Below are 21219 nucleotides of genomic sequence, written 5' to 3'. Positions count from 1 at the left end.
GACCTTCAAGATCCCTTCAAGTCTGTTATTCTATGTTATTCTATTTCCCACTCTATATTTCACAGCACATGCCAGACACACCTTTTTACTTATATTAACATGATAAACCCCACATAAAATATATTCTAAGAAGACATTAAGGCTAGGGGAGAATACTATGTTGCTATACTTTTTCTGTTTGTAAATATTGTTATTAAAGTTAAACAAAAGAACTTGGAGAGCTTAGATTCATATGTTTTTAAAAATTTGAAGTACTTATCAACATTCCAGAGCTTTATATTGATACGTGCATCTTAATTTATATTCATGTTCTTAGCCCAAATAATTTGTAGCTACATCTTATATTCCCAATTTAGTTCATAAATGTAAGTTTGCTTTTGAAAACTGATCCTTCAGTATTGCAAGAAGTGAAATAGAGATGAGGTTTCTTGAAACTGAATCCATGCAGTCACTACTGTTAGTGGCTGATGTATGCATAGATCCACATTTTTATCTTTCAGCTCCTTGGAGTTTGCATGAGCAGGGAAAAGCAGTTATGAATGAAAAGCTTGCACTAAAGTTGTGGTCGCACAGAATTAATTGCATTCAGCTTGAATGACTCTTGGTGTTTGTGTGAAGCAGAAATTAGCTCCATTCTGTGAACAATTACATGGAAGCAAAAGGCCTGAAGCATCATGTGACTTACTTTTAGACAAGTAGGCATAGAATTTCAGGCTTGCCTCCGAAAGAGCAGAACTCTGCTTTGCTATATTTTGGTCACAATATAGTCCAGCACTTCAGGAATTGGGTGCAAAATAATTCACATTTTTTTTAGGAATTAACCTTAACATTTAAATATGAATTTGGACAGCAGTATAATGTATTTGAATATTATATTATACATCTCCGTTAATTTTTCAATGAAAGTTGATTGTTTTATTTTTTATGATTCCTCATAGCGTCTTGCTTTGTTTTAAATTAAACCCGAGATAACAATTTTTTAAAAAGCAAATGACTAATATGAATACCAGAAGATACAGATAAAAGTATGAATGTTAATGTTAAATATTCTGCTCTATGTAACTATGACAGTTGTTGTAATAGTTTTCTTACAACATAATCTTTAAAATTACAAATCCGGTATTTTTTAAAACAATGCACCCATTGCCCACACATAAACAAATTGACATTTGAAGACTTTTTAATGAGCTTGGATACAATTAATGTAGAAAATTAAGTAGTGTAAGCTTTTAAACTTAAATCCAACTTCTGATCTCTGGTACATTTATTTGGCGTGTTAAGTAAAATGTTCAGATTTATTGACAGTTCTATTTAACTAAAGTAGGCAGCTAAATAACCAACTACCCATTTTACAGATTTGAAAGAGAGAAGGAATTTTTTAGTTTACAAATCTTATATTGTGCCAATTCGCTTGTCAAGATAAATAATTAAGTAAATGCTAATTGAAAAGCAATGATTTCTCTACCATATACAGAGCCAAGAAAACATAATAATTATGCCTTTCTCACATAATTGAGCCCTTATTGGTCTATCATATAGCCAATACTTTGCTTAAAATGTCTAAAAAATGCTGGTGCATTTTCTTCCTCACCACAAAGTCATGTTTTAGGCAAATGTCACTCTGAGTAAATATCTTTCACAGGTTATGGCAACTATGTTGTAGAAAAAGGTAATAAAGCATTTCAATGGATATTTTATTTTCATTTTCGGGAAATCCAATTATGGAGTTTCATCCATTCTTAGTCGCTTAGGTGATGGTGGATTTTGTAACTGGTCATCAGGTGGTGATGGTCTCTCTGAAATATTGAAGAATTCAATAAACGTTTTAGTGTGTATTTTAAAAACCTGATGATGTATATATTCTTTATAATTCTATCCCTGAATGGGTTGTTCAACCAGAATGAGCAGCATCAAAATAAGATCAATAGAGATAAAGTCAATTTAGTTAGTAACTGTTTTACAATAACATATCAATAAATTATCAACAATAAATATTTTACCATGCTGAGTTGTATTTCTGGAAGAATCTGGAGTAGCTGCTTTTGGAGGAATCAATGCAACTCCCCTAAAAACAAGAACAAAAGCATGGCACATTAGAAAATATGCAAGTATGTTTTCCTCCTGCCTGCTTTCTTTAGTAATGCATTTCTCCTCCAACTTTCCTTTCCTTTTCTTCTTGTTTCTCCTGACTCTTCTTGATTCCCCTCTTAATAAATGGTCTTGGCTTCCAGTTTTGAGCTTCCCCGAAGATGGACCGCTCACCGCGACTATGCGTGGCTTTGGTCCGTGCTTTGGCGTGGGAGAGTCCCAAACGACCAGATTTGGAGCAGAAGCCGCCTCATAGGGTCGGTGGAGGAAGGTGAGACCGTTAGCCAGGTAGAGGGGAGTCACAAATCCCCTCCCCAGCTTGGCAATTGCTCCCTCCCGAAGACGCTTGAAGCGTTGGTCTAAAATGGTCACACTGAAGGGGAAGATTAGACTGGAATAAGTTTGTGCAGGAGAGAGAGAAAGAAGCAAGCAGTAGGAGGAACGGGATGATATAATTAAATTTAAGTTACCCCCCAGGATTAACATTTCAAAGAATTTTCAAGAAAGGACTTAAAGCGGCGAATAGAAAGAGGAAAAAAAGGTGTGAATTGCTTTTGACAGCAGAAAGGTAGAAACTGGAGAAGGAATCATTTAATCAACTTGGATAAGTATTTTTTAATTCTATATAGGCAATTCTAAAAAAGCTGAACTATAGATTGTTAAAGAGAAAATTTAATATCAATTGGGTTTGACCTTTTTGGAAGATTGTGGTTTAAAAAGCTCTGAATAATTCGGAAGAAAAATGAAAAGAGGGGGTGTGGACTTGTCAGAACAAAGAGTGCCATCAGAGTTTAACTTGTTTTTCCTTCAAAAGACTCTGTTTCTTAAAACTGTAAGGAAAATTGATACAATAAAACAAGAACTTTGAAAAATTGAAACATTGAAACAAAGAAAGAAACAGGAAGATTCTGCCCTTGGATTAATTGTTGATTCTGATATGGATTTGGCATTGGATTAGGTGAGGATTAAAATTTGAGAGGAAGAAAATAAAAGCTGACTGTTGGAAATTAACTTTAAAGGCACTATTTGGACTAAATTCTGCAAGTGCTGGGGTGTGTGTGTGTGTAATATAAATAAATTTGTAGTTGTGAAATGGGGACATATAGATTGATAAAATGGAAAATAGAACTATTTTTTGACAATGGAATTCAATGCTCTTTTCCTTTATGCATAGAGATAATTGTAACAAATAATGGAATATGTTTATTAAATATATTGAAATATTTTAAATATAGTGAACTAAATGAAATGATATAGGAGGAGAGCTGAAATGGAATTAACATCAGGGTTTAGGATTAAACCCTGATGTCCTTTTTTTCCTGAAATTGTAGATAAACCTTATGAAATTAAAAAGGGGAAACAATGCAGAATCTGATTTATATATGTTATGTAGTTTTAAATGGGATTATTAATTTTAATGTTTTAGGTAATAAATGTTAAACATTTAATGGGATTTAAAAGGGGAGATAATTAATGAATATGTAACTTAGAGGTGGCACACTTAAACTGATATTTTAGGGGGAAACCAATTTATAGAAGGAGTGTTATTAATCAGAATTTAAGAGGAATATACAAATGTGACACTTAAAAGTACTAAAGTATAATAATTATGAAGTTAATATATGTGAATTAAATAATGAGACAAGCATTTGTAATAATATAACAAAATGGAAAATGTATAAAAGCATTGTTAAGAAATTGAATACAAAAATTGAATATGTAATTATGGTCATATTTATATGAATATGTGAAACCTGTAATCATGCTGTTCACTAAAAAGAGATGTTAACATGTGGAAAACTGAATAAAACTTGTTTAAAAAAAAAAAAGAAATGGTCTTTTTTCTCCAAAGAGAACAGAAAAGAAGAAACTTCATTACAAAATGTATGGGACACTGCTAAGGCATATATTCAGGGACTAGCTATAACATACATAGGGTGGGGGGGAAACAAGAAAAAGAAAGAAAATCAAAAGATGTTAGCAGAAGAACACAGGAGACTGGAGTTAGAATTACAGAAAGGACCAAACAAGAAGATTCTAAAAAACCAAATGGACCTAATAAAACATAAAATAAATCTATTAGATAAAGAAAAATTTACACAAAAAATAAAAAACGCTAAACAGAACCTTTTTGAAAACACAAATAAGCCAGGAAGATGGTTGGCATATAAATTGAAAACAGAGAAAGAGAAGAAATTGATACATAGGCTGGTAGATGAGAAAGGAACTTTATGCTACCAAAATGAGGATAAAAAAATAATAATTCAAGATTATTTTGAAAAGCTGTACGAGCAAGAAAGTTTCAGAATAGAAAATAAAAGAATATTTGGAAAAAGCGGAACTACCTAAAGTACCAGAAAAAGTAAAAGCTATGTTAAATGAACGAATATCAATGATGGAACTGTCAGAAGCGATCAAGAGACAAAAGAATTAATAAAACGCCAGGACCAGATGGGCTGCCAGCTGAACTTTACAAATGTTTACAAGATACTTTAGGCCTACAATGTTGGAAGTCTATAATGAAGTATTGATTGATGTGAAGGTACCAAATTCGTGGATGGAAACAAATGTTACTTTGATTCCAAAAAAGACTCAGATTTAATGCAGATAAAAAACTATAGACCCATATATTTACTGAATGCTGACTATAAAATATATGCCTCAATAATGGCAGAGAGACTAAAAGATTCCTAAATGAATTTATACATTCAGATCAAAATGACTAAGAGACAGATTAAAAACAATATGAGAATGGTTTTAAATGCATTAGAATATTATGAAGCACACCTTGAAAAACAAATGGCATTGATCTTCTTAGATGCACAGAAAGCATTTGATAATGTAAATTGGCAATTTATGTTGTTACAATTAAAATCTATGGACTTTGGTGAGACATTTATGAACATGATAAAGGCAATATACCATAAACAAACGGCAAAGGTGATGGTAAATGGAGATACAACAGAGAATTTTAATATAAAAAAGACACAAGACAAGGATGCCCACTATCTCCTTTACTATTCATATTGACATTGGAAGTGCTAAATAGAAATATTAGGCAAGACATAGAAATAAAAGGTATGGAAATAAAAAAGGAATAATATAAACTACATGCATTTGTAGATGATTTGGTCTTTATCTTGGAAGACCCACAAGAAAATGGACTTAAACTAATTAGGAAAATAGAAGAATATAGTGAAGTTGCAGGACTGAAAATAAATAAAGAAAAAAACCAAAATAATAGTTAAAAATGTTACAGACATTACAGAAAAAAAGAACTAATGAGGAAAATAGGTATACAGATAGTCAAGAAAGTTAAATATTTAGGAATCCAACAAATGGCCAGGTGTGTAACGATTAAGTAAGATAATTATTATAAATTGGCGCAACAAATTAAAACAGATTTGGGGAATTGGAAAAATCTACAACTATCACTGATGGGAAGAGTAGCCACCATAAAAATGAATATCTTGCAAGATTACTATATTTATTTCAAACAATATCAATAAAACTGGAAAAAAATATTTTGAAGAATTAAATAAAACAATATTAAAATATATTTGGTGAGGGGGATAAAGCAAGGATAAATTTGAAAATGTTGCAAGGTTCTAAAAACAGAGGTGGTTTTGGGCCACCAAACTGGGAATTGTACTATCAGGCTTCGATACTTACTTGGGTGAAAGAATGGATTGGATTGAGGAACAAAAAACTACTGACCTTGGAGGGACATGATCTCAAACTAGGTTGGCATGCTTTTTTATGGTATGGAAAAAGCAAAATACATAGCTACTTCCAAAGACACTATGTTAGGAATGCATTATTACTAGCATGCAGAAAATTAAAGAACAACATTATTTGAAAATACTGATCTGGCTTTCCACAATGGAGGCACTGATTTATCCAAACGTTATTGATATAGAGAATGTTACCAGATATAAAGATATTTTAAATGAAAAGGGGGAACTTAAAACTAAACAGGAACTGAGTAATCAAGAGATTGAGACAACATCGTGGTCATATGTACAGATACAATCAAGATATGAGAAGTTAAAATGAAAGAAGTTAAATATGTTAAAATGTATGGTTTAACAGAACTAATCAGATATTAACAGGAACAGATGAAAAATTAATAAAGAAAATATATAGCTATTTGTTAAGTATCAAGACGGAAGAGGAACAAGTAAAAGAGACAATGATAATATGGGCTTTGGCTATTTGATTGAGATAGATCAATGGCAGAAATTATGGGATAGAAATTATAAATTAATAAAGCTACTGCATACAAAGAAAATCTTTATAAAATGTTTTATAGATGGCATTTCCCACCTCAAGTTTAGCAAAGATGTTTTAAGGATAAATCTGCAAAATGTTGGAAATGCCACCAGATATCTGGTTCATACTATCATATGTGGTGGACATGTCAAAAAGAGAAAAAATATTGGACAAAAATGTATACATGGCTTGAAAAAATGATATAACAACATATAGATTTGAAACCAGAGACATTTTTTCTGGGCATTCTACCAGACAGGTATAACAAAGGGAATGTATACCTGATTTTACATGTATTGACTGCAGTGAGAATAGTATTTGCACAACAATGGAAAAGTGAAGAGATCCCAACAGATTAAGATGTGATTAGAAAAATATCAGAATGTGCAGAAATGGATAAGCTAACACTTACAATTAAAGAAAAGGAAGAAACTGAATATTTTTTGACTTGGGACTTATTTTATCAATGGTTAACTGACAAAAACAGGAGCTAGAAACAGGATTAGTGATATAAGTGATATAAGGAAGATATGTTAACTTGGTTAAACAAATAGTATGATTGTGATTATTAACATTAATATAATTGATATTAATACAATGAATGTTGTAAATACTGTGATTATTATTTCCGAAAATGATTTGTACCCAGACAACACACTGTTCAATTGAAATTGGAATCTTTGTATGTTATAAAATAAAAACCTATTACAAAAATAGGTTAGGGTTAGGGTTAAAAGACATAGTTCTGAGACCCATTCTATACGAAGGCTCCATTAGTGCAGTGGCACAGTGGAATCTGTAAATGGCAACAGTACAGATATCAACTTTCCTCTTCCTGAAATTGTCTCTGACTACATATCCTGATCTTTCCTCCCTGTCTTAGGGTAGCAGCTTAATAACTATTGCTACCACAATGAAACTCCAATGGTGATGCCTTTGTCTCTTAACCCCAGCGTCAATTTGCCAATACAATTCATACTCTGAAGGCCACCTTAGAGCTATCATTCCTGGAAACCTGTTTATTTCTTGATTCCAAATTGTAATAATAAGCTTACCTTGATTTACTCCATGCTTGTAGAGTATTCAGTGTAACCCTCCTGGGTTGGTTTACTTTTGATGTGTTAATTGATGGCTGCACAGTTTTTTTATCTTCAGAAGATGACATGGGGATGTTTTTAACCACAACAGGTGTGGAGTTCAAGTCTTTACTATTGGTTGGAGTCTGGGATGCAGCTGATGGTTCTCCAGACTTATTAAGACTGCCATCCACTGGTTTTGAAACTGGAGAGACAACAGTTGGTGACTGACCCTTTTTAATTTTCTTTTCCGCTGTGCTAGGTGTTTTGATATTAATGGCTGGCTTCTCTTTCAGTGGGATTCCAAGTTCACCTTCTTCAAATGTGACAAAAGAACAATATCCATCCGTAGAAGAAATAGCAAGAAATGATCCATCACTGGACCTGGCATTTATTTACAGGAAATAAGTGGATTAAAACTCAGTCCTGATTACTTTCAACTAACAAAAATATATACATAAAACTCTGAAAAATTAATTGAATTTAATTGATATTTGTAGCCAAGTGATCCACTCAGAATGAAAGCATAAATGGATTATAGTTAACTTCAGCATTCAAGTATGTGCTAAGAGGCTAATCAGCAATTCTGATAGAATTTCATCCATTTCTAAAGATAAACTAAATTGTCCAACATTATAGGAGAACTGATACGAGTCTGAATTTATTCGATGTTTGTCATAGCAGTTTCTGTAACTGCAATAACATACTCTGGAATTTCATTTAAAGTAATTGTACTTTTTTTTAAAAAAAATGTATTAAATAGTGACACACAGGACATAAAATACACTGCTATGCAAAGTCAAAAGAAAATACCCAAATACATTAACTAGTCTGTTAGATCTGTTTATTTTTTTAAAAAAAAACTCCTGCTGAAGACAGATGATACCTGTTAAAATAGTTCCACAATTTTACTGGAGCTATTAAAGTGGTAAAATATTTGATCATATTATCATATTTATCTGATAGGAAATGAGCAACCTCTACTACTTGACAAGGGTCCTATTACACATATTGATAAAAACAGAAATTGTTGAAGATAAAACCAGGAGCAAGAAGTGAAATAACTTCAGAGTTCACTGCTGAAAAGCCTTTGAAGATTAGCAATAAGGGACTGCTTGCTTAATGAATTTAATCAAGTTTTTTTTAAAATAAAATAAATCAGCCAAGATTCTAGGGAGCCAATAGGAGCCTATTTGATGTTTGTGAAATATCTAAGCCAGGATTCTGTTCTCTTGTATCCCATCCAGTTAACATTTTGCTTTCATCTCAACTTCTAATTTTATTTTCCTTTTATCCCATCATGCCTTCATTTTCTTCTTTTCTGTTGTTACTGGTGGAAGGAGGGAAGGAAAACATATTGGTGTTTCAGTGTTTGTGTGTTCTGGAATTTTTATGCAAAAGACGCAGATCAAAAGACGCAGATAGGGATCAATTTATAAATAGAATATATTTAACAGGCAGCCAAACTGAATAATTATTAATGCAATATTTTGTATCTATTGTGTCCTTTTCTAAAATGTCATTTCTGGCAAAGAAGCAGGAACATATAAGTGTGCATGTTATGTGTGTGTATATGCATCCCACTGACATTTTTTGGGCTGGGAAGAAAACTGTCAAGATATGTTTCAGCTGGAGTTGGCAACACGAATTTGACATGGTAGAGAACCTAATGGTGACAAATTAAGGTTACCTTTTTTCAGTTAAATATATTATTTAAGGCAGTGGTCCCCAATCTTTCTGGCTCGGTGGACTGGCGGCAGCAGATTGGCTTTGTACATGTGCGTTCACGCCGCTTTGACAAATACAGCTTTGTGCGTGTGTGCCTACCAGCTTGGTTCCGAACAGGCTGAGGCCCAGCACTGGGCAGCAGACTGGGAGTTGGAGTCCTGAAGTCATCCTGAAGCCATACTAGCATTGTTTATTCTAAGAACAAACTATTTGCAAAAGTAATGCTATGTTTGTCTTTCTCTTATAAATGCATGCATCTTTGCCAATATCAATCTGTGAAATTAGACAATATTTTTCTTGTTCAGTGGAAGAAAGGTTATAAGGAACTCAATAGTATTAAGTATGCAAACTAAGACAGTTTTAATAATGATTAGTGATTGAAGAAAGTCAATATTTCTAGAAGACATCAAATTACTTACCATGAAATGTCACTTAGAGTATGGTAATGTATGTTAGATACATAACCAAAAGGAAAAGTTTGCTGTGTATCATAGAAGAGCACAGAATCCTCTGAAGCAACCGCAAAAACCAACCGATAAGGAAGATTTGTTAGACCAATCTTTTGAGAAGTTTCTTCTATAATAACCAAAAATGTTTGTTATAAAAGATTATACATTATTGCAGGATTTTCTTTTATTTAAGAATGATTAAAGACAGAATTTGATTATTCTAAATTTTATTATTAAAGTTTTATTTTCAATCTGTTTATTATTCACTGAGTAGAGGTGGCTCTTGTTCAGTGTGGGATTTGAAGACTCTCAATATTACTACCTAAAATAGAAAACAATTTACTGGCATTGAAAAATTGAAAGAATATTGAATTGTAACAACTTTTTGCATACATACATACTGCATATTAAAAAAGGTAAAGGAGTCCCTGCTGATTTACTCTGCTAATCGTTGCTGACTATAAGAGGCAGTGCTAATCTCTGTTTCAAGGCCAGTGCACTCCAGACATTTTTACGATCATGTGGCCAGCATGACGCGTAGTGCTCAGGTCTCGAACCAGCCAATAAGCCCAGCTTTTAAATATTCTTTTAAGGTAAACTAATGTAGACTTCAGTGGTTAGTGATATACTTAGTTAAATAAAATGAAACAGCTTAAAACACAGTAACAATATGTAGCAGAGAGCTGGAGATGACAAATAAGATTTAGGGTTTTGAATTATAAAAGAGGATGATGTAGAACAGAATAGTCACTAGTTTAATTATATTTAATTATGCAATATAAACTATTATGTAACAGATTCAGATACCTTTGTTACATGCAGATCTCAATTCAAAGTAGACAGGGCAGCAACGAACAGCTAATGTTGCCTTCCCAGGACAAGGTAGATGAGCAATGGGTCTAAAAATAACAGCAAGTTTTAAAAATAAAAATAGAAATTAAAAATACATTTAATATGTACATAAATATGGAATTAATTCAGACCCTCACCTTTTCAGATTTTTTCTGGAGAAGACATAAGTAGTGTTCATTACATTTTCACCTGATTCCACACAGCCTGCTGAGAGAATATGAAAACAATGCCAAAATGTCAGTTTTACATAATGCCAAGTGTAATCAACAGTCAATTTAAACAATTTCTTTAGAATCTAATTTCTAATATGAAATCACTAGTATATATTCACATTATACTTAAAATGGTTTATAACACATAACAACAGTTGGAAATGCACATCTTACTATTAGGACAAAATGCTCAGAGACCCATGTCCTCTACTGAGCCGTACAAAATAACGAAAGTAAAACTGCCTACCAGGAACAAGAAGCAGAGAACCATCAGGAGTGAAAGTCAATCTCCGGAAAAAGGACTTCATGCTGTCATCATGAAACATTCTATAGCTTTTCACCTGATTATTTTTTTTTGACAATGATAAAGTAGTTGTTTAATACCAATTGCTTCACAAATGAAGACAGTGACTTGGGATATTTTTATTCAGAAAATCATAGTCCAGCTTATACAGGGAAGGCAACCTGCGATCACAATCTGCTGCTGAATTCCAGTTCTATCAAAAAGGACTTGCAATCCAGTAATATTGGGGGTTTACATACAAATAATGTTTTAATCTTTAAGAAATTATTATTTACATGTATCTATGCATTTTTAATTTATGCTTACTTAATCTATAGATATGCCTTGTCAGACAGGAAAACAAGGTACAAATATAATAAATAACAATTATAAAAACAATCTGATTTAGAACTTGTTCAATGTTTAAACTTCCTATTTTTGGTATTTTTAAAGTTGATTTAGTTCAGTGGATAATTTCATGTATTAAAATATTTCAAAATGAAGCAAACCCAGTTTACCAATTCTGGGGTTCTCACAGAAAATATGTTTGGGAACTTTCACAAGATGGCCGCTGGGAAATCTTGCTATTCACAAAATTAAATGCACCAATATAACTGCACTTATATTCCCAATTATAGAACTGATGTCAAACTGATAGATCTGCAGCTTTCTGGGTCAATGTTTTTGCCCTTAAAAAAGATATCAGCTTATCGCCAATTTTCTGCAAGATTACCCTCAGTGGTACTAAGAAATTCACCAGTTCCTTTAGCATTCTGAGATGCAATCTGCCAGGCTCCAGTAATGTGACTTCATTCAAAACAGTTTGGGGTTCTCTCTCCACGTCATTGCCTAGCTGGAATATTTTAGAACAATGTCCTGAACTTTTTGGGCACCAGGGACTGGTTCATGGAGAAAGGTTTTTCCACGAACTGGAAGGGTGTGTTATTTTGCATGCTGGCTACATACTGAGGATGGGGCTTTGCTTATTTGACCGGACCGGTTGCTGGCATGCTGCGGATCAGTGCCAGCCCATGGGTTGGGGACTCCTGGTTTAGAATGTAAAGAAGTTTCTTTTGGAAGGCTATATTACTATCTGAAATGATGACAATGTAGCGTAGAAAATAAAAAGTAAACCTAGTCTTTGAAAATTCTCATTCCTTCTTGGTCTCCCCACTTCTGCTCTCTTATTCTTCAGTGTATATTTTCAGCGATAGAGAGTATAAATACACTGATATATATATATATCATATAAATATTAGCAAATATTAGCAAAATATTTAAATATTTTTTCATATTTCAGAACTATAGCTAGAAAGAATTTTAATTAATTCTGACCTCTCCTTCAGATCCTCCTCCTGATAACATTTTAGTAACATTGAATGCCACTCTCTTGGTCTGTGTGTTATATACCCTCAGTATCCTATATAAAAGGAAAGTATTAATTACAAACATTGAACTGACTGAATGGTGATAAAAATACATGTGCTCTAAAACCTTTCTGGAAAAAACACCTGCATTAATTTCAATTTTTTAGAACCACACTTTATGCATTGATTTGGATTTAATTTGGAAGCACATTAAACATAGCACTTTGTGCATAAACAAACCAGGGATGTTAAACTCAAGGCCTGGGGGGCAGATCCGGCCCGAAGGGTGCTTAGATCTGGCCTATGGGGCCACCCTGGAAATAGCAAAGATCCACAGTGCCTTGACCAGAGAAAAAGGAGCTCCATTTTCACTGGCAGAGGGTTGCAGGAGGCTGTCCTAGCAGAAAACAGAACTCGCGGGGGCCACGTGCGGCTGAACTCCGTTTTCGCTGGCACAGGGTTGCAGGTGTTGCAGCTATAAGAGTAGCTAGGGAGCCCCTTTTTTGCTATCAGAGTGCTCGGGCCCTCACAGGCACCCCCGACACAAGTGATGTCATGCTGACTACTCTCCTCCGCCCCCCCTCCGAGGTCAAACACAACCCTGATGCAGTCCTCAATGAAATCAAGTTTGATACTCCTGCACTAGACTCATTAAAACTGGTCATAATTCTAGGCTCACATGGCTGCAGTGGAAGTTTGTCTCTAAACAATTCTGAGAAAGACAAAGTTGTTTGAATAAGTTGGAGATAGCTCCTGTGCATTTTGAATCAGGTCTGCTAAGTCAAATCTGAAGCCTTGTGCAATGTTAATAGCTACAATATCATTTATCACTAATCTGAATGAAACTTTTCTAATCAATTTTTGTTTGGGATCAAGATAATCATATATAATATTTAAAAGAAATTGGTGCACAAGATTACTCTATTATATTTTACAGTTATTTCCAGTGTACAGTAGAATATGATTCAACATTTGAATCAACATTTATTTATTTCCTAAAAGGATATAAACTGCTGCATTGCAGGCTCAGGTCTTATAGTTTATGATATGATCGAACGTGAAAGGAAGATTCCTTGTATCTTTGCCTGTCCGGCTATTTTTGCTTTGGGGGAAATTATTTCTCACTATAAAGCAATCAAAGAACATTTATAGAGCTGGTAAACCTTAAACACTGATATTTATAAACATATGATATATATATATCATGTAACTTTTTTAATATATTAGAAAAGAATTTAGCAACACATAAAACAAAACAAAAATTATGGCCCCTAGTCTGCCTTACTATGGACAATTAGATATTTTGCCTAAATGTTGTAAATACTTTTAAATAGTTACAGAATGAGTAAAAATAACCATCTCATATTTCAAGCAGTAAAAACTTACCTATCACAACTAAGAGTCGCAATATACTGTCCTACAGGGTCCCATGTAACACCTTGTACATAACTTTTGTGTTCATTAAAAATAGAAACCTTTTGCCCTAGAAACAACAGTTAATTTTCAAAACAGTGAGACAAGTTTTTACAAGTCTATATTTTTTCTTTCCATTTTATAAAGCAATAATTAGAAAAATAAGTACAACAAACAGCCACACGCCTATGCAATTAAAATCAACATAAAGATACTCTTTAACGATAAAGGAAGTTAGTATTTTGGTAAAAGCATAAGAATTTATAAAATATGTGGCATTTTTATCATAAGCAATTAAATTGCACTTTACTGTTTTAAAGAGGAGAGTCAGCAATCTAATAATTTTGAAATGCTCTTTGGTTGCAAATTTAATATCCAAAAAGAGTTACAAATGTTACAAAATAAAATTTTGAAGGGAAGAAAGGAAACCATGAGTAATGTCCCTTTTAACGTATCTAGAAATATTCTTTTCTATAATGATGCCATGGTGTATCATATCACTGGTATTCAATCCATTTACAAATCTATTTAAATCTGATCCAAAGGTGCTTTTTTTAAAGAGGCAACTGGATTTTCTGGTTTTTCTTTGAAGACGTTTCGCTTCTCGTCCAAGAAGCTTCTTCAGCTCTGACTTGGGGAAAAAAGTACCTTTGGGACAACTATGACCTGGATGACTGAGAATCTCCATAGATACCGTGTTTCTCATATAATAAGGCCGGGTCTTATTTTTTTTGAGCCCCAAAAATGGCTAGGCTGTCTTTTCGGGGTGACTTAATTCCCCCCTTGCATCTTTGGGCGGGCAGCGACGCCTGGATGTCGACCTCGGCGTTGGTGGGGCACTTCGTATTGGGGTCAACGCAGGCAGCACCATATCTGGGTGTGCAACAAAAGTACTTCCTAATGGCAAGCCCCCACCATTCTCCCCCATTTCGCATGTTTTAATATAGGCCTTAATTTGGGGAGGGGCTTAATTTCATTTCATGCCTATAAAACATGCTGGGACTTCCTATTGGGGGAGGCCGTATTGTTGGAGAAACAGGGTATTTAAGACTGAGTTAATGTTATTTGCCATGGATATTAGATCTACATGCTTTGACAAAATATTTTGTGTGTAATTTAACCACTGTTCTAGTTTTTTACACAGTAAAGATATAAAACTGATATAGCTACTTGAAGGCTTGGAATGGCTGCTTCAGTGCTTTTCCAAGGTTATTTTTGACAAATGTTTATGTTAGCAGCAATATTCCATTATCTGGAAGAGCTTGTGAAAGTGGCTTCAGGACATGTACACATATAGGGAGAAAACCTTGGAAAGGCTGGACACCAGCTGTCCCACGCCATCACAACACTATGACTGCTTCATGTTGCAGATCCAATGTGTTACACAATGCCTTGTCAAGCATTATCTGGCCTAACAGTCAAGATTTGATTTCACAAGTATTACAGATATAAAAAAATGGACACACAGTTTTATGATTCACAGTATTTTCCAATTTGTAGATCCGTTATTGTTATTATTGATATACTTCCTAATTTTCCCTGTAAATATCTCAGCATATAAATTCAATGTATGCACATCTGAATTATTCCTGTTTTCTATTGATACATTAGGCAAATAAATTGCTACTTTACCTGACCCACCAGTTTGCCCTTAGGATTACGATGAAAGAGGTTGTAATATGTGTAAATATTCATAGTATACATACAATTTAAGCCTCAACAATTAGTTACCTTTACTGACATCCCATAATATAGCTGTATTGTCAACTGAGGCTGATGCCATATAATTTCCATCAGAAGTCCAGCAAATGTCATATACATCTTCCAGGTGACCTCTTAAATGAAGCACAGTGAAAAGAAACTGATAAAGATGAAGTATGTTATTAAGGACAGGGGTCCCCAACCGCCGGTCCGCGGACCGGTACCGGGCCGCGGAACAAGCCTTACCGGGCCGCTGGTTGCTGGGCGCCGCCATCTTTTTGGTAAAAAGCGCTCCGGTGAGCTTTTCCGGTAGAAAGCTCACCAGAAGCGCTTATCGCATAAAAGATGGCGGCGCAGCTTCGTGAGCTTTTCCGGGTAGAAAGCCATTTCTACCCGAAAAGCTCACCGAAGCGCTGGCGCCGCCATCTTTTTGACGAAAGCGCTCGTGACGCCACCGGAAGCGCTTTCGTCATAAAAAGATGGCGGCGCCCAGTTGACACCGGTACTGGGCCGCGGCGCCCAGCTGATGCCGGAACCGGGCCGCGGCGTCGAAAAGGTTGGGGATCCCTGATTAAGGACATGATGTTGGTAAATATTCCAGCTATTAAAGTAGAGCTCAAGTACACAAGCAAGTCAATCTTATATTGTTACAATTTTGTCATATTAGGAGCTTGGTTCAAGATACTATTTCATTCAGTGAAATTTCAAGTAAAGCTAAGAAAGCTACCTTAAAGTTTTGATTACTGTCCAGTTTTCCTTGTTCAGCTGGTTATCACCCTCATCATCTTGAAATATAGCTGTTTCTAACTCCTTGTTGTCATTCAACTTCCACAACAAAATTGCAGCATCTGTGAAGATTAATTTCACTGAGTTGTTTTTTTTTTTGCAATTTTCCCAACAATTATTTTATTATGACATAATATTACATTTTTTGTTCCTTTTTATTCCTTCAGGTTAGATTTTTGACTCCTGGTAACTGCCTGGACAAATCCTCAAAGTTTTCTTGGGAAGAGTTTTTTGTAAATGGTTTGCCATTGCCTTCTTTTTAGGGCTGAGAGAGAATGGCTGGCCCAAAGTCACCTTTGTGCCTAAGACAGGATTAGAACTCATGTCTCCTGGTTTCCAGCAAGGTGCCTTAATTCCACCACTACTCTGGCTCTTTATTATAAGGCTAGCCACTAGAAAATTAGAATTAAGCATAGATAGAATTGCAATCTATCTGGAATAAAATCTGTTGTATTTAATGTGTAATATACAGTACAATGTCTGAACTAAGCAGGACTCATCTACAGTACTAAAACTATGTAAAAGTTGGATTTCTTTAGTTGTTTCTGGTCTTTTGTTTAAATTGTGAGATCTGTAACATTCAAACATCGTATTTTCTCCTTGTTACATCAATGGTACTGTGAAAATCGCAGTAGAAAATTCTTTTTAAAGCTCAATGCTTTATACAACAATTATGAAACAAATGAAAAATTACATGCCTATTAAGAATAAGATCAGTATTATTAGTAGTTAAGGGTATTGTTATCACTATTGTAGTTCCATTTCTCTAAATAACCTGGGAACTTTATAGTATTATTTTTAATGTTAAAAGTATAATTTGTCTCTTAAAAGATTATCAGATTGAAAAATAACCATAAATGCTTTACAAGAAATGCTACTGAGCTGTTCTTTTATAATGGTACAGATAAAGGCCCAGGTCATTTCTGACTCTAGTGGGTGGTTCTTTTCTCCATTAGTTAGGTGAGAGAGCCAGCATTGTCCAAGATATTTTCCGTGGTCATGTGGCCAACATGACTATGTGCCAAAATGCACAGTTACCGAGGTGCACTGTTACTTTCCTACTGAAGCATTTGCATGCTTTCGAACTGCTAGGTGGGCTGGAACTAGGCAAAGCAATGGGAGCTCAGCCTGTTGTATGGCGTTCTGGTCTCAGATCCAGGCAGTTAGCTTTTCAGCTGACTAGCTCAGAATCTTTAACCACTGAGCCATTGCATCCCTGTTCATTTATAAATAGGTATAAATACAGAATGTAAAATAAACACACTTATTTTCTTGCTAAATGTTAAAATTAAAATCAAAATTTCAGCGCCAACTTTACACATACCATCACCACCAGATGCTAGAATTTCACCACTGGGAGCAAAACGTACAACATTCACAGCTTTGGTATGGCGAGCTAAATTGGACAAGAATTCCACAATTGCTTTCCCATCTGGTCCTTTTTCTACTTTCCATATCTGATTATAAAAACACAACATCCAAAGAAAAAATATAAGAATAACTAAAACATTGAAACCCAACCCCCCCAATCCCAATGATAGCATAGTTGAAAGTAGTGTGTTATATATAAAATGTTATGATAAAACATTTTAACATTATCATGATCAATTTGAATGTAAGTACAGAAATAAAATATTTGCTGTTTTGTGACCATCCAAAGGCCAAACTTCTAAATCCTTAAGTAAATATACATAAAACTGTCAAGTTCCATAAATAACAGTTCTCATATTGCAAGAGAACATGTAAAAATATAGCAATAGCATCAACATTTAACTCACACGAACAGTTGTGTCTACTCCAGCTGAGGCCAGTCTATTGATTTTACCATCAGTTCCATGCTGGAAATCTAAACTGTATACTGGCTCTTTGTTGTGCCATGCAATTTCACAAGTAATTACTTTCATTCTGTAAAAATCAGATAAAATTTTTTGAAGACAAATTTATTTTGATGAAAACTTGTATCACCCACTACATGGCTATCATTGTACTGGTCCTGTATATTTATGATGGTTTTAAACTTAAACAAAAACTGACCTATCATTCTCAAAAATACTAGCCTAAACAATAGAAAATATTTCAAAGAATTGTGCCCTGTGGCTAGTTATGTAGTGATAGTGTTACAACCCCAGAAATGTTATGATAAGTAAGAGGAATGCTCTCATTTCCCACATATTTATCTTTCCTCAGTAAGAGCATTCCATTCTATATGTTAAGAATTAAGATTCTTCAAAAGGAAGACAATGACAACGAGGCCATAAGATTAAAATTAAATTGTATATAATAAAAGCATACAAATAAATACATTATTAAAAACAATAAGATAGCAATTCAGTGTCATGCCCCTGGTGGAGACTGCCTCTGAGGGAGAGGAGGAACAGCCGACAGGGAGTGGAAGTGTGGCTCCGGAGGTTGGGGGCAGAGGCCGGCTGAATAGTCAGAGGAGGACCCAGGCCCATCCCCTATCCATCCTAGGGCACGCAGGGAGGAGAGGATAAGGGAGAGACATGGTCTCCTCAGGAGGAGAGGGCCTTGATCGTCTTCATGGGCTGCAGGTGTGAGAACTGAATAAGAGTTTGGACCTGCATACTGGCAAACACTGGAAACAAAGCGTGTTTTATTTTGGTCTGAAATTAACTTGGTTGGTGTCCTTCCAACAGACTGTGCCTTGTTATCTCCCTGAATTTGGTAAATATTTATTTTGCTTGTTGTGGAAATTTCGTCATTGTAGTTTGTTTGGTTTTTTATTTCACCTCTATCCGCTCATTAAGTTCAGACTATATTGCTTTCTTTTGAAGACTATTTTTGAGTACATTTTATCTCCAACTGAGTATTATTGAACAGTGGGGCCAAGTTGGAGGTATTAAAGGACATTTATTTACGTTTTGGATTTTGTTACTTTTGTGTTAAGCTCTGGGTCATCACACTCTGGTTTCTCTTCAAATTGTATAAATCCTTTACCTTTTACTAAGAAAAACAAGAACAGGGCTGCTGAAACTTCAAGGAAGCCTCTAGAGTAAATCTGGGTTTGCAAATATAACATTTGAAATGCTATTCTTTCAGAAGTGTTCAAAGCATTCAACTTATATTATCTGAATATCCCTAAGGCACATAAGGGTTATGGTTACAATACACGCACTGCAAGATGAAACACAGCAGCTTGTCTAGACCCCCTGCCACCCATCTTCCCACCCCTGTTCATGACTGAAGCTGGTTATTATTCTCCTCATTCATGGAATTTTAGAATTGGGAGCAGGGGAAAAGGATCCACAAACCCCACAAAGAAAATGCTCTTCCTCTTGTTTATAAACGCTTCTTGAGAGTCAAGATCTGGCTCCAAGTTTCGTGGAGGATGCTATCTTCTTGGCTAAATTAGCAAGCCCTTCACTCAACTCATTCATTTCTCTCTTTAACCCCTTCCTTTAATCCTGGAGCCAAAGTGCGACTTGTGTGTCGACTTATAAACCTGCTTTTTTATAAGCCACAAGGAAGAGCAGCCACCGTCTGAGTTTGGAGAGCTACTTTCTTGCGCTACATACTGGGACTCTTACTTAATCTAAAACAGGGGTCTCCAACCTTGGCAACTTTAAGATTTGTGGACTTAAACTCCCAGAATTCCTCAGTCAGCTTTGCTGGGAGTTGAAGTCCACAAGTCTTAAAGTCGTCAAGATTGGAGACCCCTGCTCTAAAATAAGCCATCCTAAACCACGGCAAGAGGTGCCCACTTTTGTCCAGAAAAAAGGAAAATTCCCCCCGAGCTTATCGACGCAGCACAAACCAGGGACGCATCCCTTTGTGACAGTTTCCGTACAAGAGTTTCCCTCCTACTGCGCCCAAGCCGCTTTCCCACCCCTTCTCCGCACAAGGGAGAGAGCCGTGCTTTCGTGCTCCTGACCTACAGTTCCTGCCTTTCGGGACTGCCTGTTTCTTACCCCCACCCGCCACCCTGGTCATACCTGCAAAAAGAATCAGCACAGTGGTCCAGTTGCCCCTCAAAACTAATTCAACTTCCCGCGCTCGCGTCTGCGCGTTGGGGTCATGGGGAGGAGCAGGTCGCTCAGATGCTTTCCTGGTTGGGGGGGGGGGGGTGTCGAAAGAACGCCACCTAGCGTCCGGGACGCGCCCCGCTTCTTCTGTCCGTCAGCTTTCCTCTCAACTAGGTTTTCTTCCGCTTCCCCTGACTGAAAGGGTAGCCTTGTTAATTTATTGCAGCAGAATTTACAGGGGTTGTGCGCTTCCCTATAAATTGATACCTAACCCTTTTGAAGCGTAACGCATTTTTAAAGGAAAAACTGTGCTGGGGAAATATCAGCTGAGAGATAGCGTATTTAGGCAATCTATCCTAGGAGTGGGCAAAAAGAGGGGGGGTCGCGGGATACAGGTGACACACAGAACTTTTATCTGAATGAGATGGCAACATCCAGTGATCTTTCCAGACTCTATTATGTAGTTTGTTTAGCAACTGTGTTAGAATAACAGAGTTGGAAGGGGCCTTGGACAGGTCTTCTAGTCTAATCCCCCTGCTCAGGCAGGAAAGAAACCATATAGCATTTGTCAAATGGTCGTTCAATCTCTTCTGGGGAACTTCCAGAGATGGAGAATTCACAGCTTCTGGAGGCAAGTTGTTCCACTGGTTAACTGTTCTGTCAGGAAGTTTCTCCTTAGTTCTAGCAACCCCTGAGATATTGGAACACTGCGATGTCACCCCTAGTTTTTTTTCATTGTTAGACATACCAAATTACAGCAACCATCTGTAATCATCTTCGTTGCTCTTCTCTGCACTCTCAACATCTTTTTTACATCACAGTGACCAAAACTGGATGCGGTATTCAAAGTGTGGCCTTACCAAGGCATTATAAAGTGGTATCAACACTTCACGTGATCTTGATTCTATCCGTTAATGCATCCTAGAATATTGATAATGAACATTTCTTTGGAACCAATGGTAGTTCCTAAACAAGGACTTGTACACTTTTCCAGAATGCTTAGCAGTTT

At 35.6% G+C, this 21219-nt stretch overlaps 1 protein-coding gene across 1 annotated transcript; it reads right to left on the bottom strand.

Annotated features, from left to right (window-relative positions):
• Window positions 1-1162: 1162 nt before the first annotated feature.
• CHAF1B (chromatin assembly factor 1 subunit B) lies at window positions 1163-20264 on the bottom strand. Its single transcript, XM_026663905.2, has 14 exons — window positions 20181-20264; window positions 18006-18132; window positions 17552-17684; window positions 16169-16289; window positions 15472-15575; window positions 13714-13810; window positions 12296-12380; window positions 10925-11018; window positions 10603-10672; window positions 10421-10512; window positions 9584-9740; window positions 7416-7820; window positions 2001-2065; window positions 1163-1796 (listed from the first exon to the last, which is right to left on the bottom strand). The coding sequence occupies exons 2-14, from the start codon at window positions 18129-18131 to the stop codon at window positions 1720-1722; spliced, it is 1626 nt and encodes a 541-aa protein (XP_026519690.1). The 5' UTR covers window position 18132; window positions 20181-20264; the 3' UTR covers window positions 1163-1719.
• Window positions 20265-21219: the final 955 nt, after the last annotated feature.

The sequence above is a fragment of the Notechis scutatus genome, chromosome 5, assembly GCF_049901735.1.
Source record: "Notechis scutatus isolate UNSWTSFEM ecotype Mainland chromosome 5, rNotScu1.2, whole genome shotgun sequence".
Classification (NCBI taxonomy): Eukaryota; Metazoa; Chordata; class Lepidosauria; order Squamata; family Elapidae; genus Notechis; species Notechis scutatus.
The sequence above is the reverse complement of the archived record's forward strand: the minus strand, read 5'-3'. Positions and strand labels throughout refer to the sequence as shown.